Source organism: Thalassophryne amazonica, chromosome 2 (genome assembly GCF_902500255.1).
Source record: "Thalassophryne amazonica chromosome 2, fThaAma1.1, whole genome shotgun sequence".
Lineage (NCBI taxonomy): Eukaryota > Metazoa > Chordata > Actinopteri > Batrachoidiformes > Batrachoididae > Thalassophryne > Thalassophryne amazonica.
The window spans coordinates 96,062,164-96,087,841 of NC_047104.1; the positions used below are offsets into that span (position 1 = coordinate 96,062,164).

Consider the following 25,678-nt stretch of genomic DNA (forward strand, 5'->3'; position numbering starts at 1 on the left):
GAGTTATACCACGGAGTCAGACACTTCTGATTTAAAGCTCTCTTTTTCAGAGGAGCTACAGCATCCAAAGTTGTCTTCAATGAGGATGTAAAACTATTGACGAGATACTCTATCTCCCTTACAGAGTTTAGGTAGCTACTCTGCACTGTGTTGGTATATGGCATTAGAGAACATAAAGAAGGAATCATATCCTTAAACCTAGTTACAGCGCTTTCTGAAAGACTTCTAGTGTAATGAAACTTATTCCCCACTGCTGGGTAGTCCATCAGAGTAAATGTAAATGTTATTAAGAAATGATCAGACAGAAGGGAGTTTTCAGGGAATACTGTTAAGTCTTCTATTTCCATACCATAAGTCAGAACAAGATCTAAGATATGATTGAAGTGGTGGGTGGACTCATTTACTTTTTGAGCAAAGCCAATAGAGTCTAATAATAGATTAAATGCAGTGTTGAGGCTGTCATTCTCAGCATCTGTGTGGATGTTAAAATCGCCCACTATAATTATCTTATCTGAGCTAAGCACTAAGTCAGACAAAAGGTCTGAAAATTCACAGAGAAACTCACAGTAACGACCAGGTGGACGATAGATAATAACAAATAAACTGGTTTTTGGGACTTCCAATTTGGATGGACAAGACTAAGAGACAAGCTTTCAAATGAATTAAAGCTCTGTCTGGGTTTTTGATTAATTAATAAGCTGGAATGGAAGATTGCTGCTAATCCTCCACCCCGGCCCGTGCTACGAGCATTCTGACAGTTAGTGTGACTCGGGGGTGTTGACTCATTTAAACTAACATATTCATCCTGCTGTAACCAGGTTTCTGTTAGGCAGAATAAATCAATATGTTGATCAATTATTATATCATTTACCAACAGGGACTTAGAAGAGAGAGACCTAACGTTTAATAGACCACATTTAACTGTTTTAGTCTGTGGTGCAGTTGAAGGTGCTATATTATTTTTTCTTTTTGAATTTTTATGCTTAAATAGATTTTTGCTGGTTATTGGTGGTCTGGGAGCAGGCACCGTCTCTACGGGGATGGGGTAATGAGGGGATGGCAGGGGGAGAGAAGCTGCAGAGAGGTGTGTAAGACTACAACTCTGCTTCCTGGTCCCAACCCTGGATAGTCACAGTTTGGAGGATTTAAGAAAATTGGCCAGATTTCTAGAAATGAGAGCTGCTCCATCCAAAGTGGGATGGATGCCGTCTCTCCTAACAAGACCAGGTTTTCCCCAGAAGCTTTGCCAATTATCTATGAAGCCCACCTCATTTTTTGGACACCACTCAGCCAGCCAGCAATTCAAGGAGAACATGCGGCTAAACATGTCACTCCCGGTCCGATTGGGGAGGGGCCCAGAGAAAACTACAGAGTCCGACATTGTTTTTGCAAAGTTACACACCGATTTAATGTTAATTTTAGTGACCTCCGATTGGCGTAACCGAGTGTCATTACTGCCGACGTGAATTACAATCTTACCAAATTTACGCTTAGCCTTAGCCAGCAGTTTCAAATTTGCTTCAATGTCGCCTGCTCTGGCCCCCGGAAGACAATTGACTATGGTTGCTGGTGTCGCTAACTTCACATTTCTCAAAACAGAGTCGCCAATAACCAGAGTTTGATCCTCGGAGGGTGTGTCGTCGAGTGGGGAAAAACGGTTAGAGATGTGAACGGGTTGGCGGTGTACACGGGGCTTCTGTTTAGGGCTACGCTTCCTCCTCACAGTCACCCAGTCAGCCTGCTTTCCCGACTGCTCGGGATCTGCCAGGGGGGAACTAACGGCGGCTAAGCTACCTTGGTCCGCACCGACTACAGGGGCCTGGCTAGCTGTAGAATTTTCCACGGTGCGGAGCCGAGTCTCCAATTCACCCAGCCTGGCCTCCAAAGCTACGAATAAGCTACACTTATTACAAGTACCGTTACTGCTAAAGGAGGCTGAGGAATAACTAAACATTTCACACCCAGAGCAGAAAAGTGCGGGAGAGACAGGAGAAGCCGCCATGCTAAATCGGCTAAGAGCTAGTAGCTACGCTAACCTAGCGGATTCCTAAAAACACGCAAAGTGAATAATGTGTAAATAATTTAGAGGTGATTCAGCAGAAGGAGTGCTTTAGTTAAGGCACGTAAAGATTACACTGGGAAACAAATCGTAATGTAGATAACTAGATCAATCTAACTGCGCAGATTAAACAGCTAACAGATACAGAAAAACACCGCTGTGCTCCGGAACAGGAAGTGATACAATACCGCAGTGAGAGCCAACCACCAGTAGAGGCAAGCAAGAGGATCTGAAGTCTGGTTGTGTATATATATATATATATATATATATATACCATGGTCAGTTAGAATTCCATGTCTAACTGGCATGCATTATTTTTGTGTATACACACACGTAGTTCGGCGAGTTAAGTCACTGTTATAATCACTCCGCTCTGGTCGTCATCATAGCAACGCGTAAATCGGTGCAGCTCAGCTGTGTTTTGACAGGTGAATGACAGAAACGCGATAAAACATGGATTTCCAAGTGAATTTTAATATTTTTGGCCAAAATAAAACATTTGAGGAATGGAAAGAGGAGGAGAGCAGACGAGAAGAACAGCAAAAGCAACGGCGTAAAGATTTAACATCGGACCAACTGGACAAGATTGAAACGGGAAAGAAGAAGAGAACGGTTCTATACGAGGTCTATTAGATAAAAAACCGACACTTTTATTTTTTTTTTTTAACTATATGGATTTGAATGACGTGCGATTACACCAATCATGCTTGAACCCTTGTGCAAATGCGTGAGTTTTTTCATGTGTGTTGGTGACGTCATTTCCCTGTGGGCAGGCCTTGAGTGAGATGTGGTCCAGCCCTCTCGGCTGAATTCCTTTGTTTCACACGCTGCTCGAGACAGCGCGTCGCTTTATCAAAATTTTTTCTGGACCTGTGAGGAATATCCAAGTGGACACTATTCGAGAAATTAAGATGGTTTTCGGTGAAAAGTTTAACGGCTGATGAGAGATTATGGGGTGTTTCTGTCGGTGTAAGGACTTCCCATGGAGCAGGACGTCGCACAGGTCTTCCAGGCGCCGTTGTCGGCCTGTTTCGAGCTGAAAACATCCTAATTTAAGGCTTAATTCACCCAGGACGTCGTGAGAGAACAGAGAAGATTCAGAAGAGGCCAGCATGAGGACTTTATGCGGACATTCCACTGTTTAAGGACATTTTTTAATGAAAGACGTGCGCACAAATTCGCCGAGTCGTTTCCGTGACGACTCGGTGAATCTGTGTGCGCCGCGACAGGAAAAACACCTCCGTGTTGAAAACCATTTGTAAAATTCAGGCGGCTTTTGATGGCTTTCAACAAGTGAGTAACTGAGAAATTGTTTAACAGCTTGGGCATGTTCCAACTTGTCCATTAAGGTTTCCAACGGAGGTGTTTTTCCTGTCGCGACCCCCCGTGGTCGGGTCCGGCCCGACATGCGACTCTACCCACACGTTTTCATTACAAAATGTCCATTAACAATGGAATGTCCGAATAAACTCCTCATGTCGACTTCTTCTGAAAGTTCTCTGACGACTTACTGGGTCAACAGAGCCTGAAATGTGGAAGTTTTCAACTTGAAACAGCGAGACGCTGCCGCCTCGAAGCGCAGATCGCCGTCAGGCGCCGTGGGCCGTCCTTACGGCGACACTACCAAACCAAAATCTCTCATCAGCCGTTAAAATTTTTACCAAAAACCAGCTGAATTTATCGAATGGTGTCCACTCAGTTGTGCCTTACAGTTTTGAAAAAATTTGATCAAACAAAGCAGCAGTCTCTGAGCCATTCCTAAACAATGAAAAAAATCGACGAGAGGGTGGGCCACTCCTCACTCAAAGACTGCCCACAGGCGAATGACGTAACCGACAGGCGTGAAAAAACTCTCGCATGCCCACGAGGGTTCAAGCATGTTTGATGTAATCACACGTGATTCAAATCCATATGGTTTTTGAAAAAAATAATAAGGTCGGATACTTTTCTAATAGACCTCGTACTTGCGGGCTGTCGGAGCGCTCTGCATCAAAACAGCGAGCGTAGTTTCTGGACCTGTTGTCAGTTGGTTGCAGCTCCACACAGCAGAGAGGGGGGCGGTGTGAGTGGCCCGCTGCGGCGCGAGCCCACAGACACGGTGTATCGGAGGCAAAATGTCTTGAGACTGGCATAAAATAGTCCCAAATACGCATTTTTATCAAGTTCTGTTAACTTAAATAAATATTTGTGTGTTAGCTCACTGTGTGGGACCATGGTATAAGCAGATTAAACAACGAGAAGCCATGCATTATACGGTTGCATTCAAACCGTATAATGCACGGCTTCTTGTTGTTTAAACCTTACATATATATATATATATATATATATATATATATATACACTCAACAAAAATATAAATGCAACACTTTTGGTTTTGCTCCCATTTTGTATGAGATGAACTCAAAGATCTAAAACTTTTTCCACATACACAATATCACCATTTCCCTCAAATATTGTTCACAAACCAGTCTAAATCTGTGATAGTGAGCACTTCTCCTTTGCTGAGATAATCCATCCCACCTCACAGGTGTGCCATATCAAGATGCTGATTAGACACCATGATTAGTGCACAGGTGTGCCTTAGACTGCCCACAATAAAAGGCCACTCTGAAAGGTGCAGTTTTATCACACAGCACAATGCCACAGATGTCGCAAGATTTGAGGGAGCGTGCAGTTGGCATGCTGACAGCAGGAATGTCAACCAGAGCTGTTGCTCGTGTATTGAATGTTCATTTCTCTACCATAAGCCGTCTCCAAAGGCGTTTCAGAGAATTTGGCAGTACATCCAACCAGCCTCACAACCGCAGACCATGTGTAACCACACCAATCCAGGACCTCCACATCCAGCATGTTCACCTCCAAGATCGTCTGAGACCAGCCACTCAGACAGCTGCTGAAACAATCGGTTTGCATAACCAAAGAATTTCTGCACAAACTGTCAGAAACCGTCTCAGGGAAGCTCATTTGCATGCTCGTCGTCCTCATCGGGGTCTCGAACTGACTCCAGTTCATCGTCGCAACTTTGCACAGCCATTGAAGAGAAGTGGACCAACATTCCGCAGGCCACAATTGACAACCTGATCAACTCTATGCGAAGGAGATGTGTTACACTGCATGAGGCAAATGGTGGTCACACCAGATACTGACTGGTATCCCCCCAATAAAACAAAACTGCACCTTTCAGAGTGGCCTTTTATTGTGGGCAGTCTAAGGCACACCTGTGCACTAATCATGGTGTCTAATCAGCATCTTGATATGGCACACCTGTGAGGTGGGATGGATTATCTCAGCAAAGGAGAAGTGCTCACTGTCACAGATTTAGACTGGTTTGTGAACAATATTTGAGGGAAATGGTGATATTGTGTATGTGGAAAAAGTTTTAGATCTTTGAGTTCATCTCGTACAAAATGGGAGCAAAAACAAAAGTGTTGCGTTTATATTTTTGTTGAGTGTGTGTGTGTGTGTGTGTGTGTATGTATAGCTATTTTTTGTTTGTTATCTTTTAGTTTTTAATTAACACATAAAGGAGTGATTACAAGTGGGCAGCACAGTCTCATTTGAGGGCAGGCGCTAAAGGGTTAAAATATGACGCAATAATCCTACATCCGGGGACTGCCCTCTTGGAGTTTTTGGGCAAATTACATGGCAAAGAAAAAGTGATAATGCGGTGGAAAGTGGACATCTGTTGCGATTTGTTTGTGACCCAGAGCTCAAACATGTCGAGGTGGTTTTGCAGGGGAGAGAACGCAGCTACTCTGGCTAGCTGTGTAGGCTAACACTTACCGACACGACCGCTCCCATTTGCCTCATCTTCCCTTCTCCGCTGGGAACCGAAAAAACCTGCAGTTTTTGCGACTGCTTCAGTAATTGCAGCCAAAAATACAACAGTACCCCGTTTATCTGTGTGAAGTTATACTGTGTTAATATTGGGCAAAGGGAGGCTGTCCCCATAAGTGGTCAAATCCCATGAGATCACGCAGGGGTTTAAACAAGGCTGCGCTGCCCTATACCCTGCTTGTGAGGAACTGCACACGGTAGATATGGCATGTACTTAAATATTTTATTCTGTTTTTGCAGCTCAAGAACAATTTAAATTGTACAAATAAAAGTACAATAAAAGCAACAAAATGGGGGGGGGGCACTAATCACTGGTACATGAAATTTTCCTCCAGGAAGTTCCAGTCTCTAAAACTCAAGATGACAATAGATTAAATTTCCATAAATGTAAATTACAGACTGAAAAGAAAGAGTTGGAAAAATTCTGCATTTGCTGTTTTAAATGGTTGTTGTACATGTGTGCAAAACTTCAAGAAAATCTGAGATTGTCAAACTGTCTGCCTGAGATCTACCTGAGATAACATGGAGCAGCCCCTTCTTTTTGGATTTTTTTTTTTTTTTTTTAACATGGCAAAGATTTTGACAGAGATTTGAAATATCTAATTCTTCAGCAAAATAATAGGAAAGTGACCACATTACTCAAAAACACTTTGCATCTCCATCTTAATGTTACGGAGGGCTGACTTGATCATGATACTTTACGTTTGCAGCCATGTTACATAACGATTTAATGATTAGACTTTTAAACCTTCAGCGTTAGATTGTAGAAAAGATTGAAGAGAGGGAAGTTAATATATGTAGCATTTCTGCTGCATGACTGAGCCATTCAGCCTTGTAGTGCACAGCACAGTGGGAGACCTCTGTCCAACGACATCTCTGAAGATGATCTTAGGTATTGGACTAATGAGCTTTACTGGGGCAAGGGTCTCTGGAGGCGAGGAGGGTCAGGTGTGACAAGTCTGGCTTTCTAGGCACCCCTGGCAGGGCGGCCCCATAGGAGAAGAAAACACAGTTCACTTTGCTTTGTAGTCTCAAATTTTAGACGACAGTGTGACACATCACGGTCACTCTAATGACAGGCAGTCTATGTGCTCCTTAAGCAGATTCAGGCAGATTATGTCAGATGCAATTCAGATGGGTAGTTCTAGCTGATTGTCGAGGCCAGTGTTTGTGAACAGGATGGAGAGATTAACAATGGACGCATGGCTAATACTCCCACTGGTGTTAACACAGTAAGGTCAAAGCCAAGATCCCAGAGTGTTAAATAAATGACCCCACACTGCCAAAGTGACCCAGTAACATTTGGCTGGCCCTCAGACCCAGTGCCCCTTTGTTTGGAAATATCTTGACAGTTTAAGAGATCATGAACCCTGGTGGATTCTACCAGATGTAATAAATATGCAGTGACTAGCCGTTGATTTAACAGAACTTTAGCCTGAGAGCTAACCATGCTACTTCAAACAATGTGACACCTGGAATGGTGTGAGGAGATCAGTTTCACATTTCCTTTTACTTAAGGCGATTTTCTTGATAAGCCAAGACAGCAAGAGAAAGAGATACACGGAGCTAGTGTGAGAACTCTGCTTGCTTATGTGACAAAGTAGTGGCTCAGCTGTAGTCACAGTGACTATACTATAGTGTCCAATACTCAGTCTGCTTCTCTGCCCCGGTCACACAGAACAGGTAAAATTGTCATCTGTGTCACCACATGTGCACAGCTGGCACTGCTTTCTGGCTGCTTGTAGTTGAGTACCTGTAGTGGCGGATTTAGAGGGAGGATTGAGGGGGTGGCTACTTCCCCCAGTCACTGACCAAATGTGTGATAAAATATGGGAACAATGGTCTTACATAAGCAAAGTCTGAGTGATGAACGCTGCTGTATTGACAATTAGTTACTGCAGTGCACAGCTCAGCTCATGTGACGGAAGTCACTGTCCTCAGAAGATTTCCAGTGTTTCAAATAAAAATTGTGTATTAAAAACAGTGACCAGAGAGTCGGTGTTTAGCTTCCCAGACTGCCTTAAGGCCCCCTGACACTTGCACGACTTTGATCCCCACACTTGCAAACTGCCGTGCACAAGATTAAACTCATGTCAAAGTCGTTATAAACCAGTGTAAGCTGTGCGCAGCTTCGTGCACGTGCGCAAAGAAAATTTTAAAATGTTCAAAATCTCCATCACGCATTAATGACGTGAACTTCACGTGAACATTATGCAAACAATTCCAAAACACTGCGTGTGAGTGCGAGCGATTACGTCAGCGCACCGCATCATAGCACAGCTCGGCTGAACGATTATAGTGAGATGTTAAATCTATCATAAACATACTTTTCCAGGTGCACACAAGAAGGGATGAACATGCAACTGTTTTACCAAGCTATTACAATTTCTAATCCAATTACATTTTTTCCCACGAATCTGATTGATTAATCATGTGAGATTTCAGACCATGGCAAAATATTTGACCATTTCACATTTGGATGTATTACTCCTTGCCCTGACATGTTCTGACGAGATGTCATTCCTGTGGAATGCGCAATATTGTCGGGACGCAGAACTGTTGATTTATGTGACAAGAATCACAATTCAACAGAACGCCGGCTGCGTGCACTGCTAGCTGTTAACGATGTTAGCTGAGAGCGAGAGAAAGTCGCACACCGATGCCACCACCAAAATAGGTGAATTTAAGCTACCATACGAAAGTATTGATGTGGATTCTGATACAGAATTACAGTTTCACATTTAATGGATTTGATGGATTTTCACATTTGATGGATTACTCCTCGCACTGACCGCTGTTGGAGCGATGCTGCCTCGGATCGAAGGTCAGCCTCAGTGACCTAATTACCTACAGAAAAATAAACCGTGCAAACGATGGAATTGAATTAGAAAGGGATAGCCATTTTACCGGCTCCACTAACGCGTCACCGTAAAACTCCTTTTTAAAGCCCAATTTGCGACCGTATAGCCAGCATGAACGTCCGCAAATCATCAGACACAACAGGGTTATTCCCTAAATAAACATTACAAATAAGTTCCTTTTTTGACGGCTCCAAATACATTCTCCTCATTAAGCGTGCGTGCAAGATAAGCAGCAGGTGGAGTGCTCCTGTTTCCGGAAGCGATTAGAGCCGTTTTCAACAGCCAACTCGGACAGAAAATGATTAATCCGCTACAGAATAATTATTTTATATGTCCAGTGCACAACACGTGGCAGCCAGTGGAACAAAGCACAGCATCCTGATAGGAACACAGTGGGTGGAATCGTCGACGATGTGTGTGCAAGTGCGCGGATCAAAGTCGTCCAAGTGTCAGGGCACCTTTAGAATGCAGGAAAAATGCTATAGATTTTAAAAATGTTTGCGGGTAGGTGGGGCCCCCAGTGATAGGGACATACCTTTAGCACACCCAACCAAGTCAGCCCCTTTCCACCCCCATCCCCTGTCCGTCCCTGAAGTTGTTGTTCCATTTGTAGCAGACTCTTTAAAGTATCATGATTCATACTACAGAACACAGTTTCATGTCATTATTGAGCTCTGAGAACAAGATCTGCTTCAGCCACACGGTCACTGCTGATTCCTACTTTGCTGCCCACTCACTGCAGTTTAATTGTGGTAATGATGGCTTTTTGTGTTGGTGGTTTGAGCATCACCTAAGACACTGCTGTCTATCCATCCATTTGATTCTGAGGATTTTTCGCAGTTGACCTCCTCTTCTTAGTCAGTGGTTCCATGCCACCTTTTTTGTTACCGGATTAGCTTTTCAGCCATCTTTAAAAACCATTAGTGGACCAACTAACATCCACTATATTTAGTTCTGAGAAGTTTAAGTGTGTGTGTGTGTGTGTGTGTGTGTGTGTGTGTGTGTGTATGTCTCTGTGTTTTTGCCATCTCTTAGGAACTGCTCAGCATACATCTTTAATTTTTGTGTCAAATTATTTGCAATATACAACTTTCTAGATAAAATGAAACTTTTTTTAGAACCCGGTGTTACCTTGGTCATGGCCATAAAGTAAATTTTGCCCATTTAGTAGATGACAAGAAGCACAAATTCTTAAGAGCAGATTCTTCACTTAAACTCAGACTCAAAGTTTCTGTTTCATCTCGTTTATTATTTTTTTCTGAAAAATGATCAGAAGTGTGTTTTGCATTTTCACTGAGGTGAAATGTGTGGAGTTTGCATGTTCTTCCCGTGTGCATGTTCTCCCCGTGTTTGTATGGGTTTCCTTCAGGTGCTGCGACTTCCTCCCACATCCAAAGACGTGGGTTTGGTGAATCTGTAAACTTAAATTGTCCGTAGGATGTTCGTGTGAATGTGTTTGTCTGTCTATATGTGGCCCTGTGACAGACTGGCATCCTGTCCAGGGTGTACACTGCCTCACGCCCTATGACTGCAGGGATAGGCTCCAGACCCCACATAACCCTTAATGGGAGTAAGCGCATACAGGAAATGGATGGATGGATTGACTGAAACCTTGCTGTTGTAACAGGTCAGGTCTGGGACCATACGCTGGTGCCATGCATCACTGCATCCACCACACTACAGCGCCACCTCAGGTCCTGGATGGTAACACTCGGGTGGCCAACGGTCCATCCCCACCTCTCAAAAGTAACATGAATTGATTGAAAAGTTTTGAGTTCGACCAAGACGAAAACACAACTGAATTAATATAATGCTTTATTTTCAACATAATCCCCATATACAGTGCATCTGGCATTTAAAAGAAAGATTTTCCCAGTTTAAAGACACATACAGTGCATTCAGAAAGTATTCAGAGCGCTTCACTTTTTCCACATTTTGTTATATTACAGCCTTATTCCAAAAAGGAGTAATTTTTTTTTTTTGCTTAAAATTTTACTCACAACACTCCATAATGACATGAAAAAATGTTTTTTGAAAATGTATCAAATTTATAACAAATAACAGTCAAATGTACTGTATATGACAATTCCTTTGACTTCATGCTTGGTTTGTGCTATGACATGCACTGTCAACTGTGGGACCTTATATGTAGACAGGTGTGTCTTTCTAAATCATGTCCATTCAACTGAATTTACCCCAGATGGACTCCAATTAATCTGTAGAAATATCTCAAGAATGATCAGTGGAAACAGGATGCACCTGAGCTCCATTTTGAGCTTCATGGCAAAGGCTGTGAATACTTATGTACACGCGATCTCTTTGTCATTATGGGGTATTGTGCATAGAATTTTGAGGGGAAAAAATGATTTATATCCATTTTGGAATAAGGCTGTAACATAACAAAATGTGGAAAAATACTTTCCGGTTGGCCAGACACTTTAGAATAGAATAGAATAGAATAATTCTTTATTGTCCACTGATGTGGAAAATTGTCTTCGGCTCACCAGCACAAAAAAGACAAAAAACAGTCATAAAACAGTCATACAAACACACAAATAAAACAAAAATAAGATACATAAAATACATGGAAGTAAAGGAAGAAGTAGAATAAGACCTAGTAAAATAAATAAAACGTACAATAAGATCTAATAAAATCAAATAAAACAGAAGTAAAGCAGTTCAGGTTTTATTTGTGGAGTGGTCACTTTGAGTTCATTATGGTGACGGCATTTGGTATAAAAGATTTTTTGAAAGAACCTTTGGCCAGAGGAGCTCTGTAGGGCCTCCAAGACTTCAAGAGCTCAAACTGACAGGACAGAGGATGAGAGCTGTCTGCCAGGACTCTCTCAGCTTTCCTCCTCATCCTGTCAGTGTAAATGTGGGCCAGAGTCTTCTGGGGTTTTCCCACAATTTCCCCGCCATTTTTACAATTCTGTTTAATTTGTACTTACATTTACAACTCAAGTGACCAAACCAAACACAAAGATGAAATGTTAACATACTTTCAATGGGCCTCATGTATCAATGTGCACACTTGTGGCGTAATTTACGGCGTAAACTTGAAATACACCAAAGTCGCCGAAAATGTATCAAGCAGTGCGCACCTGCCCATTTCTGGCGTACGCCTTACGTGATCTTGATAAATGTGGCGGGTGGAAACGATCGTAATTATAATACAACACGCCCATAAATATTCAGGACTCTGCTTCAGACACACCCTCATTTTACGACATGGAAGCCGGAAAGACGGCAATGAAAAAGAACTCCACCAATCATGACGCGTGCCAGTAGAGCGTCAAAAGCGGCCGTCGTATCAATTGTTTTGTAGTATATAATCAGTATAGTGTTACAGTGGTCCCTCATTAATCGCTGGAGTTACGTTCTAAAAAATACCCGTAATACGCGAAACCGCTAACGTAGTCAGCGTTATTTTTTTACAATTATTATAGACGTTTCAAAGCTGTAAAACCCCTCACTACACAGTTTATACACTTTCTCAATCAGGCATGAACATTTCCTCACTTTTCTTTCGTGTGTAAACACTCTCAAGTTCAAACCCTTAGTAGGAAAATAATACCAAACTGTTTTCAGGCCCAAACATTTGTTTGAGAAATAAAAATAGAAAATTTTCCTATAAATAATTATGATGGCATTTAGAACTAACAAATTTAGTTTTAACGATCAACGAACGAGGTCGGACACATAACAAATTATTAATAGTGACTCACCAGTATTTCACAGATCGGGCCTCTGCGTCCTGACGCTGCGCCTTTTTTCCACTCACATCTCGCTGCAGCAGGTGTTTGTTTCCGTGTGACAAACACAGTTATGAGTAGTTGTTGGTGCTCTTTTCTCTTCTGGGCAACAAGATTCTTATAAACAGATACACAGAACACTGTAAAAAAAAAAAAGGCATGCAAAATTGGACTAAATACTCCGCGAGACTCCGAGGCCACGACAGGTGAACGGCGTTATAGCGAGGGACCACTGTATTCTCTTTTCACATGTCAGTAATTCTTGACGTGGATATTTGCTCGCTCAATTAATAAGACACGCCTAATCTGTCAGGTTTCTTTATTTTTTAAATGTATTTCTGTATTTATTTTATTGTGACAACCGAATGGAGACGACAAAACCTGGCTGCAGCACGGGCGAATTAAGGGAATGAGGAAACTACAGTTGTTATTATCAATTTCATAGTCTAAAACGATCACACCACATGAAGTTAAGCTCAGCGCTGCTCTGGCTCCAGGCTCGAAGTCTGGAGAAAAAGGCGAGCAGCGCTGTCTTTGCAGTCAGCGCTGTGACCACGGATCATGCTCCATAACAATCCCACAAAGGCGGGATTTGTATTGATTATTATGTAGTATAATCAGGAAAGTGTTATTTATGTAACATATGCATTGATTTGTATAATGACACTGTTTATCATGTTGATCATCTTCATTTTTATGTGGATTCCAGCGCTGGTTCATTTTGGTGTATAATTTACGCCACCTCTCAACCTGGTGTATATTTTCAGTGCAGCGTACACCAACGACCACATTGATAAATGCCAAGTAGCGCAGCCGTTTTGGCGTACACCCCATATACGCTTAAATATCACCGTACGCAACGTTGATACATGAGGCCCATTATGTGCAGAATACACAAGCTCTAAAATCTGCGGATTAACACCAAGACAACTCGAGTCGCTGTGAACATTTCTTAAAGATAAATTCAGTGTTTTCAAAGAAGCTCAAGTGACTATCAAGAACTGTACCAAGATATTTAAAAGTTTCAGCCGTTTCAACAAGCTGGCCATCGAGTGAAACTGGCTGCACGGTCAGTTCTTGCTTTGTGTGAAAAACAAGCTCCTTTGTCTTAGACACATTGATTTCCAACTGGCTGTCGAGACACCAAGCTTCAAGAGCCTTAGTGTGAGCGAGATAGGAGGCTTCACCAGAGGAGTCACACTTCTGTAGCAGGCCGACTAGGGCCATGTCATCTGCGTATTTAATCAGTTTAAAGTTTGTGTCATTAACTGCAAATTCGTTTGTAAAAAGAGAGAAGAGCAGAGGTGAAAGAACGCTACCCTGTGGGCAGCCAGTGCTTATGATGAGCTCTCCTGACAGAATGTTGTTAGCACAAACTCTTTGAGGGCGACAAGACAGAAAGTCTCTGATCCAGAGCATCAGGCCCTTTTCAACATTTAAATCAGCCAGCCTTTTCAGAAGAATATGTAATTTCATAGAATTAAAAGCTGCACTGAAGTCTACAAACAAAACCCGAGCATATGCTTTAGCAAGTGAAAGCTGCTTTGAGATCATGTCCAGCAAGATCAATCCGGCATCATCAGTACCTCTGTCCCTCTTATAGGCAAACTGCAGAGGGTCTAGTTCACTGACCACTGTGGTGGTCAGGACGTCAACTAAAACTCTCTCCATAGTTTTACATAATATGGAGGTTATGACAATGGGCTGAAAATCTTCAGGTTTGCTTGCCCCTGGCTTTTTTGGTATAGGCCTTATTATGGAGAATTTCCAAGATTTGGGTACTCCTGTGACAAGAAGGGAATTAAACAATGTGGAAAAGACTCCTTTTAATTAAGGAGCACAGTCTTTGAGTAGACGGGCTTTCAGGCCATCTGGGCCAGTGGCCTTGTTTGGCTTCAGTTTAGAAAGACTTTTAGCCACGTCATCCTCAGTGATAGCTGTGGGAGCTCCTGCTGGAAGATTTTTACAGATCTCATCACATTCCTGTTTATCATCCACTTTATCAAATCTACAGAAGAAACGGTTTAACTCATCAGCAAAACATTGATTAATGGTTGTAAGAGCATCACATTTCTTACTGGATTTGCCCATCAGTGTATTTAGACCTTCCCAGGCTTGTTTTATATTGCCACTGAAAAATTTACTTTCTACTTTATTCTTGTACTCAATTTTTGCTTTAAATATATTCCCTCTCAGCTGTCTCCTTTTTTCCTGCATTTATTGCACATTACCAGAGCAGAAGGCTGCCTTCTTTTCATTAAGACAGATTTTCAATTGTTTGGACACCCGGGGTTTGTTATTTGGGAATATTTTCACAGTTTTAGTCTCTGATACGTTATCCTCACAGAACTTAATATAAGATGTGATGGTGTCAGTGAGTTCATCTCCATCCAGACAGGATTCAAAGAAAATGTCCCAGTTTGTTTCATCAAAACAGTCTCTGAGTTGCTCTTTGCTTTCCTCGGACCACACCTGTACCTGCTTATTAACTCATAGTCAGGTGTGCATACTTGCTCTCGTATGCTGTATTGAGTGGCCCAGCTGTTATCCACAAACAAACACAGACCCCCTCCTTTTCCCAACGTCACTCCACTGCCTCAGTACTGTTCTCGTTGAAGGTCTTATCTTGGAGCTCAAGAAAGTCATCCACTACAGATATGATATTAGCACTATAATGAGTTCCAGCAAGATGCCTTTTCGTATTTTGAAACGGATGAGTGCGGAACACGCTCAAAGCCACATTCATGAATGGCAGCCGTGACTAACGTGTGGACTTGAATATTTTCCTGGGGAAACAGAACACCTCATCGGTACATTCCACTCCGCTTCTGCTTTATTTTCTCCCTCAGTTTTCTCAGAGGTGAAGTATAACAGGCGCCATTGTTGGTCTGTCCCTTAGTCCCTAAATTCATAGTTTGTGAATAATATTCAAAATTATAGTTGCATGCCTATGTTTCAACTTATAATGACATGATGCACAAATGTTCCTATGCACTGGGAACAATTTCATGCCAAAATCAAGATGATGCAAATGGTTGAAGCAGTCTGTTGGTGGCAGTTTATGCGGCAGTAGTTTGTGCAATGAAGGAAACATCAATGTGGTTTGTATTTTGTCATGCAGTTTGAAGAAATGTTATTTGATTGTGTCTTTCTGGTTTGGGTCTTGCACTAGGAGGCCATGTGAACCCTGCAGTCTCTTTCGCTATGGTGATTCTGGGGCGGTTACCTGTGAAGAAGTTCCCTGTGTACATGGCAGCACAGTTTCTGGGGGCTTTTGCTGGATCCTGTGCAGTCTACGGATTGTATTATGGTGGGTAATGACCATAATAAAGTCCTGCCTTCCACAAAATAAAGAAATTACTCAGTTATTCAGATAAAGCTTGTAAAAAGTATTGTACTGAGGTACATTTATTCAGCAAATGTGATTTTACATCCTGAGAAGGCAAAGGGTTTCATAAATGCAAACAATCATTCCTGTGTGGAAAAAATGTCCTGTACTGTGTATTAGTAAAGACAAAAAAAAAAAAAGTTAGCAAACATATCAGGCTGTAAACACCAACAATCTATCACATTTGAATCTTGGTGTTGTAGTATTGATGCTTAAAATGTGATGGACAGGATCAGGAATGAACATATCAGAGGGACAGCACAGGTGGGACGGTTAGGAGACAAAGTCAGAGGCAAGACTCAGACGGTTTGGAGATGTGCAGTGATGGAATCCAGGGTATATAGGGAGAAGGATGCTGAGGATGGAGACACCAGGCAGGAGGAGAAGAGGGAGGCTAAAGAGGAGGTTTATGGATGTGGTGAGGGAGGACATGCAGGTGGTTGGTGTGACAGAGGACAAGGTGAGATGGAAACGATTGATCTGCTGTGGCTTCCCTAATGGGAGCAGCCAAAAAAAGAAGATATCAATTACAACACACCTGTATAGAGCACAGGCTTACGTACCTGTGAAGAACAAACAAATTTTGAAAAACCATTTCTAAGAAATGCACAAATAGATGTGTATTTAAATAACTGAATAAACATTTTTGTTTTAAAGGGGAACAGAAACACTTTTTGAGAATTTGTTTTTGCATTCCTTGGAAAAAATTAAGTGTTATTCATACACTTGCAGAATGTTTGAGCGCAGTGTAGATAATATTTGAATCAAATATGCCACTAAATTGACATGTAAACCGCCATTGGCTGAAGTCAGTGGAGGGCACTACGTTCACGTTTAGTAGGCAGCATTGGGAGTGCGGACTCTAGTAGTCATACGAGGTCTGTTAGAAAAGTATCTGACCTTATTTTTTTTTTTAAAAAGCATATGGATTTGAATCACGTGTGATTGCATCAGACAAGCTTGAACCCTCGTGCGCATGCGTGAGTTTTTTCATGCCTGTCGGTTGCGTCATTCGCCTGTGAGCAGGCTTTGAGTGAGGTGTGGTCCACCCCTCTCGTCTATTTTTTATTGCGAATAAATGTCTGAAAGATTTGGAGCTTTGCTGCATCAATTTTTTTCCAGAAACTGTGAGAGACCTCCAGGAGGACACCATTCGAAAAATTAATATGGCTTTCAGGGACGATTTTATGGGGATTAGACAGATTACGGGGTGTTACTGACGCTTTAAGGACGGCCCACAACTGCTGAGAGCGCGGCGCGCTCCCAGCCCCCATCGACAGGCTGACACCCCGCTGGAACAACCAGATAATTTCCAACGTGAAAGCTTTGTTGATCCGGGACCTCGTCTGACTTTCACAAAAAGGCAGAAGATGTGGACATCAGCACTTTTTTCCGGCACATTCACTGTTACAGGAGGTTTTTTTCATGGAAAGAAAAGCGGAGGGACGCGCCACGGCTCCGTTCATTACGCGGGACAAAACCACCTCGGTGTTGGTCTCTCAGGACAGCTTTCAGGTGGATTTCAGACGGATTCCGGTTGCTTTCCAGTCGTGTGAATATCCGATTGTGATTGTGCATGAGCTGGACATGCCAGAACATGTGCCGTGAGGCTTCATCACGGCGTTGCTTGCGCCGAGCGGGCTGTGGAGCAGCTTCTCTTTCCATGACAAAAACTCCGTAACAGTGAAATGTGCCATTCACTTTTAAAAGTGGACGCTGTCTTGATCCGGTATGTCATCTGTCTAGCACAGGAATTGTGAAAAGACGTGGACATCAGCACTTTTCCGGCACATTCCACCGTTACAGGAGTTTTTTTTCATGGAAAGAAAAGCGGAGGGACGTGCCACGTTCATTACGTGGACAAACCACTCGGTGTTGGTCTCTCAGGACAGCTTTCAGTTGGATTTCAGATGGATTCTGGTTGCTTTCCAGTTGTGCAGCCGCTCGGCGCAAAGCGCCACCGTGATGAAGCCTCACGGGACATGTTCTGGCATGTCCAGCTCATGCACAATTACAATCGGATATTCACACGACTGGAAAGCAACCGGAATCCCTCTGAAATCCACCTGAAAGCTGTCCTGAGAGACCAACACCGAGGTGGTTTTTTCCTGCGTAATGAATCTCAGAATCTCTGAGAATCTCAGAATGAGGCTCATCTTCCCCCCAATCAGTAATGTCACCCGCCTGACCTGCATAAATGGCGCCAGCCAGTCGATGTCAAAACCTCTCAGACCATGACTAAAACAAGGTTTTCTTTAGATGTTTTAAATATTCCGTGGGTGTTTCTGTTCCCCTTTAAATTCTTCTTATACAGTATGGAATAGTGGTAAAATTAATATGCTGGATAACGTTTTTTTCTTCTTTGTGTGCACAGATGCCCTGATGGAGTTTACCAATGGAGAATTTGCTATTACGGGTGTCAATGCCACAGCCAACATTTTTGCATCCTACCCTGCCAAGCATCTCTCAGTCCTAAATGGATTTGGTGATCAGGTAAACTTTGACTTCTGATTCATCATGACTTAGAATTTTTTGTTGTTGTTGAATATAGTCTAAGATGCAAGTGTAAATACTTGGTAAAGACAGTAAGGTCGCAGTTGTTGAACCCACCTAAGTGCATGCCACAATTGTTCTGTATTGGGTTAACAATCAAATTCCTTGACCTTTGCTGAATTTAATTCTTTTAGGTCAATTTCATGGTCAATCTCCATTGATATACCACGTTTGGTAGATATGATCCCAGTGGCCTGATGTTTGCCAAAACAAACCCTTTAGAACAACTGTGGGGTCAGCTATCATTACATATCAGTTTTGCTGGAAATCAGTCAAAGGACCTGGGAGGAATAGCGAAACAGACAGATAAACAGATACTTCAGTTGTTAGAGTTGCTCATGAGAGCATGTGTGCATGTGAACATGCACTGAACTGTAATCACGATTGACATGTGTGTTGAAAGGTTAAGGAATAATATTTCTGCTCTAGCAACAAATACTGCCCTGCCCTGAATCTGCTGTGAAGTAATAATTATTTATTAAGAAAATCAAGATCAACATTTTTGTGTTCATGTGGAATTCATCATCAAACTTTATTGCAGATTCCAACATCCAAATAGACATACCATCACATACAAAATATAAAACAAACATATAGTATAAAAAGGCGTTATATCACCTAATATTAAAAAAATAAATATATATACATAAAAAGTGCTTGTGCAAATTCAATAAAATTGAGGTACAATATTTTTTTCCAAAGCAAAGAAGTGTGATTTTTGCTAATTATGCTTTAAAATGTCAACATTTCTACATTAGTGCACAGAAATAATTTATTAATTAATTAATAATCTTTTAAGGGGTTAAAATACAAGAAAGGTGTAAACTATCATTAATTTAACTTGTAGCTAATAAATGTCTATCATGTCTCCCTAAGAGGCAAATGTGAGGAAATGAATTAAACTGTATAAACATTTAAAGCAATACATTTATTTCATGTGAGAAAGAGACAACCTAAAAACTTTATTGATGATAGTCTTTTGGTGTTTCTTGTTCAACATTTTTTATATTTTTTATGTTTTATAGTTGAATGTGGTTGGAGCTTCATGTTAAACATCCTGATCAACCCACAGTTCTGTGACTGTGCATGAAGAAAGTAACTTGCTATGAAAAAAAATTCTTAAAATGTTCCTTTTAGACATGTGTGACACATAATGTCCACGTAATTCTAAAGTATTTTTTTAAAGGATGCATTACATCAGTGTTTATCAGGGGATGGAGTGGGAGCCGTCGGGAGGAGCAGGGGTGGTTGAGGGTCCTATATAAACATTAATATCTGTTTTACAGATACAGATACTTAATAGTCATTGTAGCAGGTACAACGAAAGGTAAGGTGCAAGCCTTTGAGTGCAAATATAAACCTGAGTAAACCACACGCAGACTTTAAAGGTCTGGGGAAGAAAGAAAAACAAAATTTAACAGAACAGAAAAGGTGTGTTCAGAGCACAAATTTAAAAAAAAAGAAAACAATTCTAAGTATGTAGTAGCAAAAAACAGATTTCATATATATATATAAACTGTGGATACTTCAGTGACAGTGGCTATTGTACATTAACAAATATTGCACTCATTTCAAGTGTTCAAGTGTGGCATGTAATATGGCTGTTTGGTTCCAGTGACATTCAAAGCTCTAACAGCAGTTGGGTAGAAACTGTTTTTCAGTCTAGTTTTTAAGACACCTGGTGACCTACACTTGCTTGCTGAAAAGGTGTACTGCATGAACCTGTTAATATATAATCATATTAGAAAACTGACATTTTTTACCAGGTTAACCAGGTTAACCATTTTTAAGTTAATACAAAATCATATTGGGCAGAGGTCACAGTAGTCATCTACCATCATTAAAAAAAGAAACATTCCAAACAAGAATCCATTTTGATCTTTCATTTCTTAGCACCTTTCTCTTAATGGCTCTGAAATCAGGAAAGCATGTCTGTGTTGTTGTGCATTTCTGAATGATTTGTTTTGTGTTGGCCTTTGTGTTTGCAGGTAATTGCAACTGGAGCATTGATCCTGTCCATCTTAGCAATCACTGACAGGAAGAACATAGGTGCTCCAAGAGGCATGGAGCCTCTGTGCATTGGCCTCATCATCTTGGCCATCGGAGTGTCTATGGGGTTCAATTGTGGCTATCCCATCAACCCAGCACGAGATCTCAGCCCACGGATCTTCACTGCAGTGGCTGGTTGGGGAATGGATGTCTTCAGGTAAATCTACTTCTATGCAGTTACAAAAGGCATGTGTTTTTACTCATAATGTCAATTGTTTCACAGACATGAGCTCCATCTTTGCTTTCTTGACTATTAGGATTTCAGACAACATGGGTTCACTTCTGAAATTAAAAATACGTACCTTTGAGTTTTATGCATAGTATTTCTCCTCATCTGGAATGGTGAAAGTTCCTGTACATAATTTTCCATTTCAATTTATTTTCATTTATATAGCGCCAAATCACAACAAAGTTGCCTCAAGGCACTTCACACAAGTAAAGTCTAACCTTTCCAACCCCTAGAATAAGCACACAGGCGACAGTGGTAAGGAAAAACTCCCTCTGATGATTTGAATAAGAAACCTCAAGCAGACCAGACTCGAAGGGGGTGACCCTCTGCTTGGACCATGCTACCAACACAATTTACATAACAATTCACAAAATTTATCAGTTATGTAAAACTGTACAATGTACAGGTGGTAGAAATAAATTTCACCACTTTTTAATCTATGGTTTTGTTCTCCCCCAAAATTTGAATGAATAAATGAATGAAATCTTTATTTCTAACATGTAAACAGGGTAAAAAAACAAAAAAAAAAAAACAAACAAAGAACAAAACACACAGTGACAGTGGGTACCTGCACATTGCAGAATTGAGCTCACATGTCAAAAAGGAGTGGGCTGGATGTAATGAACTTATATAGCCCTACCCCGTCCCGTCCATTTCTTTTGAGTGTGAATAAGTGTCCCAAATGGACAGGTTGAAGAAAGTTTTTAGTAGTGTGACAGTTAAAGTCCTTCCTGGTTGACCAAAAAAAGCAGCCTAGGCTCCATTTTATCCTCATTTTTTTATTTGGACCAAAATGCTGTCATACCAACCGGGAGATATTGTCTATGCACGATTTTTTAAGTGGCCAAACCATTATCAGGAGTACTATGCCTGCTTGATGAGGCAGCAATGTCAGGCTATCAAGACCAAATGCAGCAGGAAAGCTAAAGAAGGGAATCTTGTTTCGTCAGGCCAATGTCTTTGCTCACATATCGGTGGTTGACATGGTTGCTGCGTGTTACTGTGGCTTTCAATTGATGATCAATCATACTCTCCCAGTTTGGCCAATGTGACTTCTATCTGTTTCCCCAACATAAAAAAAAAATGGCTGAAGAGAACTGTCACAGTGGTGGTGATAAAATATGTGTTGATAGGGTGTTTTCTGACTATCAGACTGAAATCTTCTCCACTAAAGGGATCCGAGCTTGATGCTCACTGCTTTTGAAAAGCATTGACCTTAAAGGGGACTGTGCTGTGGAATAACCCAAACAGAATCTTATCCCACTGCGGCATAGTCAGTAAACTTTTCATCTTATCACTGTATGTCATCAGCATAGACAGCTACAAGAGAATCAGAATGGAGAAGACTTACCTGGGATGGGACAGAACAGCTCCCTGGCACTGTTGTGGAGCTATTGGAGTGGGAATGTTGAAAAAGTTATTGGAAACTTGTTGCTCCTTTTTCATCAGGGAAGTGAGGGTTCCAACTGTTTTTGATTATCAAACATTTGTCGGATCTTGTATGTAGCAACTTTAAAATTTGAGATTATGAACATGAACGCTGACTGAGAGACTTCTGTCTCACCTTTAAGGTGTTGTCACACAATGCTGGATTGTGTAAACGGATGTGTAACCAATTGAAGTAATTGTCAGGTGGCAAAAATTGCTTAATATGTCAGTCTACAGTGGATTGGGGCTCTGATGGACTGATACATACAGGATATATAACAGATAAAACGGACAATGAGTGGACAATCAGAATGTCTAGTGACTTTACCAGAGGACGCAGACGGATGACGAAAGGATAATGAAAGGAAAAAAAGACTACTGGATGACCACTGGCAAGCTAACAGACAGAACACACAACAAAAGTATAAGCACAGGTCACATGATGGACATGGAATGGCCTATAAATACAACCAGCTGGTCACCACACACCCACCATTCCTGCACTTCGCAACAATTCACATCTCCAGTTTCTATTTCAGAATGCCACCAAAGAAGGGTGGGAAGGGGAAGCAGAAGGCTCCACCCAAACATGGGTAGAGGGCCTCCCCTTTGCTGCCTCATCCTCTGAGTACCAGTGACAGTGACCAGGATCAGGCAGCAGATGAGCCAGAACAGCATAATGAGCCACAGCAGACACCCAGGGACCCGTCTCCCCATCCTACTCTGATGGAGACCAGTCAGAAGCCCAGTCAAAGGGGCAGTCATTAGCCAGGTCTGAAGCATCGGAGCAGAAATGGACAACCACAGGATCAGAATGCATGAGTACTGTAGACCTAACAGACATGTACATGACAGAATGCATAAGAAAGTTAAAACAAACGTACAACCACCGGGGAAGCTCTCCATTTGAGGTCCGCTCAAAGTTTTGGGCATGCACAAAACTTTACAAAGGACTCGCCGCACATCAACTGACAAATAGTGCATTTAACGAATAAGAAATGGACTTGCCCAGGACAAAAACAGACACAGATATCCAAATTTTGTATGATACTCATACGTTTACTCAATCCATCACAGTAGATTAAGCATTAAGCAATATACATATTAACTGAGTTAATTACACATAAGCAAACAATTCCTTGTTTTTTGTTGTTGTTGTTGGTTTTTTTACAAGATTCTTTACTTACTGATGCCCCACCCTGCCCTGACGCAACTCCACATTACATGGAGTTGCTTCAGGAAAGGCATCCGGTGTAAAACTTGTGCCAAATGAACACGCAGATCCACCTCGGATCTGCTGTGGTGACCCCGAGTGAAAACAAGAGAGCAGCCAAAGGGACTTATTTTACTTACTGATGTCTGATCAGGCTGTTTTCAGCTATCAGTCCACCAGTATCTTTAATGCTGCAGTAAGTAACTTTCAAAGGGGAATGATTAGTTTTTGTTCAGGTGAAAAGATGAACCCCACAACATCTAAAAATAGAGCCTAGGTTAAAAAATGTTGGAATTCCACTGTAAGTTCAAAGGTCAATGGCATTTAGACCAGCCATGGTAACTTTCAGCCGTGACAGCCAACTAAATAACACCGTGTACATATTGATATGGAAAACAAGACAAGGTGCACCCTTGTCTGGTCTTATCTGGGACTTTGTTATGTGTGCAAACAAAGCCATCATAGCGTGTATTGTAAAATAAATGACACATAAACGTACATGTAAGTTAACAAACCCGCTACCCTGTGATTATATGTGTAAAGCATTGATCCAGTTTTGTGTCAGCTGTTTGCTTCTTACTATTTTTCCTGATGTTGTCCTGATAGAAGCGTAATGATTTAAGTTTCATGACAGAGGCAAAGTCATTTTATCCCCAAAAAGATGAGCTACACATTTTCAGCTCTTTGAGACTGGGTGCAGATTCTGCAGACTATAAGAGTGGGTTGCCTGTCACCTGTTTGCTGTTCAGAGTCTTTCCCCTCAGTCCCTGTCTTAATGCGACAATCGGCATGTGGCTGCACTCTAAAAATATCCAAAGCTGTTTGCTGATCTCTTTCACACCTGGCACCTTTCCACTGAGGCGCCTTCTCGAAAGCCAGTGGATTTAGCCAGTCTATTGGCTAAGTCTCAAAGAGTTCTAGGTTTTGTTTACGTATGCAAAGCATTAATTGTCTGATTTCTAGCAAGGTCCAAGTTGTAGTCAGTATGGTCCTTGCTGAGAATTCTGTCCTAGTTATTTGCCATGTCTTTTTTTTGATGGCACCCTCTGTTTAATCAGACCCACAGGCGCCATCCTCATCTGATCCAACTGGGTTTTTTTTTTTTTTTAACTGAAAAGGTATTTACGTCTTCAACACATGTATCATTTGGTTGCCAAATCAAGTTTTCTTTTCTACACGTTGACTGTATCTGTTCTAGCTGAATAAGGAATGTCCTAGATTTATAATACAGTGGTGACAGACGTCTGCTGTTTGCAGCGTTGCCCTCATTGCCCTGTCTTTCATCAGTCCTGCCCCAATCCTTTCTCATTTCGTTTTAACCCCTGCCCTCTAAGGTGTCTGTGCATGCCATTGCTAAAATGTATTATGTGTGGCTGAAATGTGGCTGTCACATGAAGAGTTAAACAACTGCTTTGTCAAATGTACAGCAGACCTCAATGAAACATTATGATACTGCATATGTTTATATAGAATTTAACTGGAAATAAACATTTATGCTAAGACTGCAGATAAATGTTAATGGGGTAAAAGAAAAGGCTCATATCCTCTGTGCAACTTTATAAATATTCATCGTTTATGCGTAAAAGGATCATATTCAGAAAGGTTGTAACGGTATACCTCCCTTGTGGTTTGGTACGAATCATGGCTTCAAGGTCATGGTACGGTTCAAATCACTGGCTATTTTTTGTCAGGTTTTCTCACACAGGTGTGAAAGAAAAGACTTGCACCAAATTAAAAAAATGGATTAAGCACACTTGAAAAGTTCGACACTTGGTTTGAGAATATTTAATCCCAAATAAAAACAAAGTTGCAAAATGGAAATTTAAGAAAACAAAACAAAGTGTGTGTGTGTGTGTGTGTGTGTGTGTGTGTGTGTGTGTGTGTGTGTGTGTGTGTGTGTGTGTGTGTTTGGGGGGGGGGGGTAAATATAAGAATGCAGTGATTATATTAGATTTTTTTTTATTCATTGCAGACAGTATAAATCCAGTATACTTCATGCATTTTCTGGTCAGCTTCAGTTAATTTGTTAATATACATCCATTCCTGCATTCAAGGCTGGCAAGACATTTCAAAGAAAAATTCTGACACTAAAGCATTTACCATTTTGTATTGTTACCATTCTTCTCATACCAAGCAATGGAGCATTTCCGGTGGTACCTTGTCCAAACATGTCTTACACCCGTCACAATAGAGTATGAATGAACCTGAATGCTGTACAAATGAGGATTTAAGCCACATTCGAGCAAATTTGAGCTGCATTTGAACCCCTTGCACAGCAGTCGTACAGCAGTCCGCACATTTGTGTG

The 25,678-nt window shown here is 41.5% G+C and overlaps 1 protein-coding gene across 2 annotated transcripts in view; it reads left to right on the top strand.

Annotated features, from left to right (window-relative positions):
* Nucleotides 1-25,678, top strand: part of aqp9b (aquaporin 9b) — a 42,100-nt gene that overhangs the window by 10,771 nt on the left and 5,651 nt on the right. Inside the window, exons 3-5 of one of the 2 annotated variants that reach the window (XM_034190051.1) lie at nucleotides 15,685-15,822; nucleotides 18,275-18,393; nucleotides 20,442-20,659. In XM_034190051.1, coding sequence (XP_034045942.1) covers nucleotides 15,685-15,822; nucleotides 18,275-18,393; nucleotides 20,442-20,659 — 475 coding nt within the window. The remainder of the gene's footprint in view (nucleotides 1-15,684; nucleotides 15,823-18,274; nucleotides 18,394-20,441; nucleotides 20,660-25,678) is intronic. The other variant, XM_034190060.1, reaches the window with a different exon arrangement.